Source organism: Phaseolus vulgaris, chromosome 6 (genome assembly GCF_051622355.1).
Source record: "Phaseolus vulgaris cultivar YP4 chromosome 6, ASM5162235v1, whole genome shotgun sequence".
NCBI classification, from domain to species: domain Eukaryota; kingdom Viridiplantae; phylum Streptophyta; class Magnoliopsida; order Fabales; family Fabaceae; genus Phaseolus; species Phaseolus vulgaris.
In genome coordinates, this window is record NC_143503.1 from 30,523,083 (window position 1) to 30,532,730 (window position 9,648).

Below are 9,648 nucleotides of genomic sequence, written 5' to 3' on the forward strand. Positions count from 1 at the left end.
AATTTGTTGATATGTAGTAATATGAAGAAGTGAACTTTCAACCTTATAAAATCGAATAATAAAATGAGATTTACACTCTTTTATATACTATAATTATAATTAATATAATATCTCCAAATAACATTGATGACATGTAAATTGGTATGATATATCCTTTTCTTGAGTCCTCAAGCATGATTCAATTGGGGGACCCCAATGCATTTAGGCAAGTGTGTTGATTGGACCAAAAGACATTGCATAAATAAATGTTACATATATGTGACTTGTGTTGATTTTGCTATAAGTTGGCAGCCATTATGATAATGGGCAGGGCCCCAAAACGTTTCTTGCATTGTCCTCTAATGCATATGGGAGAAACCCATTCCTACTAAAAACAGCATCACTGCAAAAGAAGATAGCAATCCAAGCCACACCATTAGAGGAAGTGCATCAACAATATCCATGGTCCCCTTTCTTCCCTCCTCCCACTGTTCACGTCATCACGTGCACTCTTTATTGCACTTTTTTTGTATGCAATGTTCGAATAATAATGTTACGTGAAACCTTGGACTATATATCAACCACACTTCAAGATCACCTCAAGAACATGCTATCTAAGAGAATATAAAGGAGGGACCACAAATTGCATATGGTTAAGACAAATCTTGAAAAAATAATTGTGAATTGCTGAGTTTAAACTCGTGTAAGATTCCTTTTGGAATCGCGTAATGTAGCCGTTTGAATCATTAAAAACCATTGCCTATTGTTGTTGAAATGGCCGAAGGTTAACATGAATGAATTTGTTTATTATGTGTTTTTTGAGAGCTTAAAAAGTTTCCGTGACTATTAAGATAACTATTGGAAAACTCGTCATATAAGAGAATTTCGCAACAAGTGTTAGGGAATTAATGGACTTCGTTTGGAAAGTTGTGGATATGGTATCACTTGCTTCCCACCGAGAGAGGGAACCACCTTAATCATGAAGAGAGCCAAAGAAGAGGTGGATTCATGGTCCCCTTACTTTATATATTTTAAAAAAAACAAAATCATTATTTTGATTTATTTACTGATATGACGGATCGATACGCTGACGTAACTCGGTCTCCCTGACCAAGCTGACCGAAATACCCACGAACGACCTGGCAAACTGACACATATAATCATTAACGCTCAAACCAAGGTCAGTGAAATTAAACTACCATTAAGAATGAGGTAATGCAACAATAAGTGTGAACCATTTCACTAATCAAACCTCAATAAGGTAAACCCATTAAAATAATATAAATAACACACATTCCAAGAAACAAAGGTACGTCATTATTATTGTACACAAACCTGAGTGTTGAACACCCTCTTTACTAACTTGAACGTCGGAATGTCTTTTATAGGTACCTTTCCCATTTGGCATTTGCCCGAGACTGAGAGCCGAAGGAGTAGCACGATAGCGAGAAGAATCCTAGTGAAACCCTAACAACCTGCCCAAGACAAAAACTTCAATAGTTCACTAAGTCTCATCTTCATAATAGGAACAATTTATATAACAAAAAGTTAATTAAAATATTTTCTAAACAAAATAAACTTATTATGTTTTTTTTAATGTGTATTTAGTTAGAAGGTTATTATTTTAAAGTTTATAGTTGATTTATTTAAGCAAACAATAATAACGTTGTATTTTGATGTTTTAAAATTACAGCGTAATGAATTTTAAACTTGTTTACCTACACGTGTCTTGTATATACTAAAAGCACACCCTCACTTACTCTACTCTATATTTAACATGTTATCGCTTATCAAGGTCAAATACGTGGATCACAAAATTATGAATATTTCATTCTCAAATGAAACTTACATTAATTTTAAACAATAGCAGATTAAAGAGACTAATTTTTGGGTGGACCACTTTCATAACTGTTATTTATAACCACAACATGCATACTTTCTTTTGGGTAAAATAATTTACTATTTATGAATCTACGGAGATTTAAGGAAATGATTCCAAGTGGACTTGTTGGAATTGTTTAATACATTACTTATTTCTTTTTAGATTCAATATTTGAATTTTTTACAATTATTATTAAAAATTAATATTATAAAAGAATATTTGTATTTTCTCAACTAATTCTTTTAATAAAAATATTTATAGTTTAAAAGATATACCTAAAGATAATTTATTAAAAAAACAGGCTACGTACTTTCATTAATAATCACATATATCAATAATTTTTTTACTATATTTAGTTAAACAAAACCAACTCACATTCCATTAATTTTTCAAAATTACTACAAATTAATCCTCCACTTTTGACATGCCTAATGAAACAAAATATTTCCTTAAAACTTCACTTTGTTTTTTCCTTTCCATATTTAAGATACTTTGTGTCCTCTCTTACCACCAAGAACCATTTTTACTTTTTCTTTTTTCTTCTTCTCTTCTTTAGATAAGTCAGTTCTTCCCAAGAAAAAGGGTTTTGGAAGGAATAGATGATAGGTCCAATTAATTGCTCAGAATAAAGAAGTTTTGCAAAATAACTAAGGTTATATATATAAAAAAAATTGTAATATAAATTGAATTAAAGTATTTTTACTCTGACCCATCCATCTTTTAGCCTAAATGGATTTAAGTTGAATGTACTAGTATACTTATGAATAAATTCACTTTATAAAACAATAATTATATAAAATAAACATAAAAAAAATTGCTTATAAAATATCAGTATTATAATGCATATTTATTTATATTGAAATTAAAGGTAATTTTATTGATATGACAAAATTTTAAAAATAGATTTTTTATGTTCTAAAGTGGACCAAAATGATATGTTGGCCCAATATAAAGTTGAACCATATAAAAACTTGATATCCATTTAAAAAAAAATGTTTGAACTGACGAAATATTCATATATAAAACGCCTAAAATTATAAATTTAAGATAAATCTAACGTTTAATAGGTGTGGTCCTCTGGTTCACTTATAAACAAATAAGAAAATGTTTAAAAAAAAGGTGAAATAAAATATTGATACAAATAAGAAAATATTGTATAAATGATTTTTTTTCTAAATTTAAAGAATAAATCAATTTTATAAGTTCCACACAGTTCAGCTTGTCTAGTCCATTTTTAACCCTAATTTTATGAGATGAAATTTTTTCAAGATAATATAATACAATAAATTGACAGTTTAAAAGAAACTTTCAACTATAAACAATATAAAGGTTTTAGCATGAACATTAAATTAAGTAAAATATTTATTTTAAAATATTATAAACTGTAAAATTCACTTTCCTTAATTAACCTTTAAAAAAATACAACATAACGAAAGAAACTAGGTCATAGAAAAAAAACCTTAGTGCGTGACATTCATCACTGCAACAAAGTGATAAAATTACAATCACATATATCCAAACATGACAAATGTCCAGGAATTGTACTTACCAAGTTTTCCATTTAAAAACTGTAACAAAAAATATATTTTTCAGAAAAAATAAATAAAAATAAACAACTGATGTAAAACTAAGTCAATATGGTTAAACTAAAAACAATAAATTCCCCTGTTTAATGGAAAATGATAAAATATTTATTATTATCAACATTTTATAACTTTTTATAGTATTGATATATTTGTGAATAAAATTAAAATCAATTATTAAGTCACTAACTAATTTATTATAAATATTTTATGAAATTTGTACAAGAGTGTATTATATATAATTGGTTATTATTTTTTTATTAGTTTGTTAGTATGTTGTTATTGTAAATGGTTCTCACTTTTATATAAAATTAATATTTTTTAATATTATTTTAATTCTTTTATTATAAAAAAATTATTAAATAAAAATAGATAAATAAATATTTAATTAGTATATTGATTAAATTATATATTATTTTAAAAATTAATAATATATTGATATCTTGTTACTTGATGTGTCAAGTTGCATAGTTAGAGTGTGGCTCTCCTATAATTTTCTCATTTGGGATCATTCTGGAAAAAAGTATTGATACATAACATGAAAATTTTTATTTAAAAATAATATATTGATATCTAAAATATTTTTTATTTTATTTTTATATTTAGTTAACTATGAAGATTTTAACTATTATTATATTTAATATTTTTTACTATAGAAATCATATTTGAGATCATAAATCTAAGTTAGGTCTTATAAAACTTTTACAAGACAATAAATTTAAGAATTTAGGTTTAAAATAAAACGCCAAATCATAAAAATAAAACATTGTTTTTTTTTACATTAGAAGCAACTTTTGTTTCAGATAAATATTTTTATATTGAAGTGTAAATAACATATCATTAAATATGAGATATTTTTTAAAACCTTTTATTGAAGAAAAAGTAAATATAAAATTTAGAAATAATGTTATACAATAGGATCGAAAAAAGTATATTAAAAATGTATATTACTCCTATAATAAAAATGTATTGCCAATATCTCAAAGACAAGACATAACAAAAGTAAATGCTCATCACTTAAATTTTATTTTAAGAATAATAATATTTTCACATGTTTATACAATAATTTATAAAGTTAAATATTTGATCACATCCACTATTTTTTTTACAATTCTTTTTACTCAATTCAATTTGTAGTACAATTATATAAACGTTCCGTATCTTAATATAATCGAGTTAAAAATAATTTATATATTTTTTTCTTTAACTTATCAAATTATTTTTTAAGAATAACACTATAATAGAGCCTTAAGTTCAAAATCAGATAATATCTCTCAATCCAAATTTCTACAATTTAATTTATGATATTTTCTATTATTTTTTTTTTTATAAAAGTTTTCATGTTAGACATCATTATGCAACTTGACATCTCAGCTAGATTGATACCTCAAATAACAACAATCATCTGCCATCAGATGAAAAAAATATTATTAAAAAAAAATACAAAAATATGGGGAACTAAACCAAAACTCACATGTTAACCAACCCGATACATAGGTAGACTATACCTATTCATAAAGATATTTTTTATTATTTTATCATTTTCAAACCTATTAAAATATTAACAACCTTTAAAATTGATCTCTATAAAAATGCTAGTTAGTTAAGGTACATATCATATTATTTACTATTTCTGCAATCAATCATTTGAAATTATCTATTTTCATTTGTACTTATATATTTTATATTTCCAATCATCTATCATACTTCTTTTACCTTATTTTGTTTATATCACTAAGTTAATATTTTTAAAATACTAAAACTACCTTGTAAATCATATACCGTATATATTTACTAGTAATGAAAGAGATACCTATATTTGGTATTATGCATACTTTTTTAGTCTACTTTTAAAAGAACTAACCTCAATGACAACTATTATTATAAGAAGTATTAAGTTAATCATGCCATGTATTTACATCTCTTAACCATATTTTATTTTCAATTAAAAAAGCTTAAACTACAAGCATGCTCACACCCAAAAAACACTGTTTTTCAACAATTTTGTTCACCACAAGATCAGTCTCCTTAATGGACCATTCATCATACAATTAAATTTAAATTTACAAAAAAATAATAATATAAAGATATACAAGACATGTAATGTGGTGGAACTAAAATAATAAATTGAAATTTGGGGATAAAAATACCTAAAAAGAGTTTTGAGGTAGCATAACAATAAAGTGTATATTACAACTAATTGAGAAATTATAATATTACCATAAACAACCAAAAAAAGATGGTGATGATTCTTGCTCAATCCTATAGTAAAAGTTTAAATTTTAATTATAATGAACAAAGAACACTTAAAATAATTAAATATCTAAATTCTACCTTTTAATAATTAATATAAAAAATAAATGTTTTTATTTGGGTCAACTATACGTAAATGTTGTTGTTACTTGAAATGTCAGCCTAGTTGAGATGTCAAGTTGGGATACCTAACCTAAAAACTGTTATAAAAAAATTATTTTTTCAAACTGGTGTAATTTCACTTTGATTCTTTTTAAATAGATAATTATTTTCTAATTTTGGAATTAAATTAATTATCACTGACAAGAAAATTATGAAATAAAAATTAATTAAAAAAAAAAAAATTTAATTGCTATAGTAACTAAATTAAAAACTATTTTAGAGACTAAAATATTATTGGTTTCTAAATTAGTTTTTAATATTGATAAATAATTTTTAAATTGGTATACCAAAATTTTAACAATCAAAATTAATCTCTATTTAATTATTATACTTACTAAATATCGTATTTAAAATTTATGATATTTTAATTAAATTTGTATTTTACGTATATATTTTTTGATAAAATAATTTTTGTTAAAAAAAACAATGTAATGTATACAACTTATGTGAAATTTACAAAAATAGCATAGATATTCACAATTTCAGTAAAATTAAATCGTATTTGATATGTATGATTTATCTAATTTTAAAATAAAATAAAAATCTGATAATTTACAGAAAATTGAATTAAAATTACACGACTTTCAAAAGGAAAACGCAGATGGGAAAAGAAAAAAGGGCAACGTGGTTAAAGCGTTTCCGTAACATGCGCAACTTTGGCCTTGGTTTTTGGCTCTGTTACACATTAGCCATTCCCTCTGCAACTGCAACATCGTATCTCATTTGTCCTCTTCGCCTTCTTCTTATTCCCTCACTTTTCCCTTCTCTTTTTCTGTACTCTCTCTCTCTCCTTCTACCAACTTTTCTTGTCCATTCTTCTCTATTCCCAACACTTCACTCTTTCTTTCTTTCCCATCTTTCTCAAATACTCTTCTTTCGCTCAAGCTCCCTCCTTTTTCACCTTTCATCACACCCCCATCGATTCTCAACTCCCAATTTGGTTTATTCAAGGTGCTTCATTGTCTCGTCTTTCTTTTGCTTTTCAAATTTCTGGGTCGTTACAGGAATAGGCTATGATGATGTTTCTCACATGTGTGCCATTTGTTTTGGCGTTATTTGTGGTGCCTGTTTTCTCATTTCTTCCTTTTATCCTTTGAAAGTATCGCCGTGACTAATACTCAGAATTCATTTTTTAGCATCACAATTTCATAGCTGATTCCCGTCATTTTTCTTCTTCTTTTGTAGATATTCATTGTTGCTTTTATCGTTATTCCTTTCATCAGTCGAGTCAGATTGTGGGGTCCTTCAAAATTGGATCCTGACCTTCGAATTTGTTGGCCTGGTTTCTCCACATCGGTAATGATCAATTTTGTAAGTGATGCTGTAATCTGAGTTTTTAATGGAAGTGTTGTCGAAGTTCTCAGCCAGCACAATGAATTCAGTAACCAGCAAATGTATGATTTTACTTGTTACTGTTTTAATTTTTAGAGCACTGTTGTTTCCATCCTTCCCTGGCTTTGACAGGATTGAATGGAGCAACTTTGTATATATCCGCACTCCATTTTTGAATTTCGATTTTGGAATTCGGCAAGATAAGTTTTTGGTGGTTCCCCAGATTGTGTGGGGATTAAACAACCAGAAGATTGCATTTGCAAGGGCCTCTCTTACTGCCAGAATGCTGAATAGAACATTGTTGATGCCAAGCCTTAGTGCCTCATTGTTTTACAAAGAAGTTGACCTCTTGCAACCTATTTCCTTTGACAAGGTTTTCCAATTTGATAAGTTTAATACCCTTTGCAATGGTTTTGTCCGGTTGGGGCGCTATTCAGATGTCTCGAATAGAACAGAAGTGCTGGAAATGGAAAAGGGAAGTGGCAGGAGGTGGACAGTGGAGAGAGATTTGTCACAATTGAAGGAGCATGGTAAGGGCTATTTAGATGATCACGAGGTAATTCGGATTGTAGGGAAGAACCCTTTCTTGTGGCATGATCATTGGCCTGTGAAGGACTATGCAATGATTTTTGAATGCTTGGATTTGACTGAAGAGATCGCTAAGGAAGCAGACAGAGTTGTGTCTAGGATTAGAGCTGTTAGAAGAAAGATAACAGGCAACACTGAAGCAGTGGAAATGCAGAACAGTATCATCAATGATGCATCTTCTTTTCAGCCCCTTCCATATGTTGCTGTGCACATGAGGATAGAAATTGATTGGATGATTCACTGTAAAAATTTAGAGAGGCGATTGAACACGAATCAAATCTGCAGTAGCAAGAAAGAGATAGTGGAAAGAGTTAGGAACATTGCTGGTTTGAAGACTCCAGTTGTTGTTTATCTTGCTGTTGCTGATAAACTCCTCAACAATTCTTCCATACTTGAAGGTTGGGAAGAAGGGTTTCTTCCTTTTGAGAAGAAGAAACTTGGTGTTGATGGAATTTATAAGAAGTATCCCTATTTAATTCAGTCTGCAATCGACTATGAAGTGTGTTTAAGAGCTGATACCTTTGTGGGAAACAGTTTCTCAACATTTTCTAGTCTTATAGCTCTGGAAAGAACACAGAAGATGATCAGAATGAATGCCACCAACTTGTGCGGAGAAAATGTAAGATGGCCCTCTTATGCTTACAACGTACTAGGAACATCAAACGGTCCAATGAGATGGGTTACAAACATGTCAGAATCAAATCTTCAAGCAATCAGCTATGGAACCAATCACATCTCTTGTTAACAGTCCCTTGTCTAATTAATTATTCCTGCTACAAACCTTTTGAGTAGATGAAGAGCCTCTTTTTTGTGGCTCAACAATTTCACTTCTGGGCATGATATCCACACTTAGAAAGATGGATTTTGATGTAGTGAACACACTTGAGGTACAGTTTCTCGTTGTGAAAACTGAGCCCACTATTTTGAAACAAATTTCTCAGTTCTGACACTGTTTGGTTGTTAAAAAACTCTCAGTTCAGAAAGGTTAAGTTTTGTTTTCTTTATACATTTTTGTGTTAATAGTTTGGTTGGTGTTACTGTTGATTTATTGGGTTCACGTGGGAGAGAATTGCAGAAGGTTGAGAGAAGAGTTCTATACCTGTATTCTGGTCGTGTCTATTTTTGTTGTACACTTGAGAGATCACAGAGTGGGCCCATTTTAGTTATTAAAGAAGAAAAAGTGAACCCTCTTTTGTTTTCTTCTGCAAATGATCTTGAGAATTCCATATTTGGAAATTAACTGTTACCAAGGTTTAGTTAGTAAAGAAGAGACTCATAATCTATCAGATTTTGTGTTTGATTCCTTTATTGATGCAAAAACTTGTTAGTGGTTTTTCTAATCTTGAGAATTTGACTTAGGCGAGATTTTATTTAGGTATTAAAGTCAGTCACCTCGGATTATTTGAGATACCTAACTTTTCGGTTCATAAAGTTTTCTTCTTATTCACACTTTCAATAAAACTTGGTCAGTAGTCATTGCTAAAAGCAAGGCTTTATATGATTTTTAGACCTAGAAATTTATAGTGAACCTGCTTTTGCTTTCTCAAATTTAGAAATAAAATTCTATTTTTGTTTTTTATATTTGAAAAAATATTATTTGAATCATGTTAATTTACTTCTTAAAAATAATAAATGTTCTGGACAAGTCGTTTTAATTTATCATATTTAGTGTTGGAGGAAGAATTTTGTTTTCAAATAATCTTTGATATATTTTTTAAATTAATTATCACGAAAACTAAAAAAAAAATAAGTATTGTACTTACTGGCGATTTGATGACAGAGTATAATATATTTTCTCATATTTAGTTTTTTCTAGTGAGAATCAAAACAAATATGAATATTTCAAATTTACTCATCATCAATTAATTT

General features: G+C 28.2%; 1 protein-coding gene across 1 annotated transcript; it reads left to right on the forward strand.

Moving 5' to 3' along the window:
• Positions 1 to 6,473: 6,473 nt before the first annotated feature.
• Positions 6,474 to 9,074, forward strand: LOC137832062 (O-fucosyltransferase 23). The gene is made up of 2 exons (XM_068640041.2): positions 6,474 to 6,810; positions 7,045 to 9,074. The coding sequence occupies exon 2, from the start codon at positions 7,199 to 7,201 to the stop codon at positions 8,522 to 8,524; it is 1,326 nt and encodes a 441-aa protein (XP_068496142.1). The 5' UTR covers positions 6,474 to 6,810; positions 7,045 to 7,198; the 3' UTR covers positions 8,525 to 9,074.
• Positions 9,075 to 9,648: the final 574 nt, after the last annotated feature.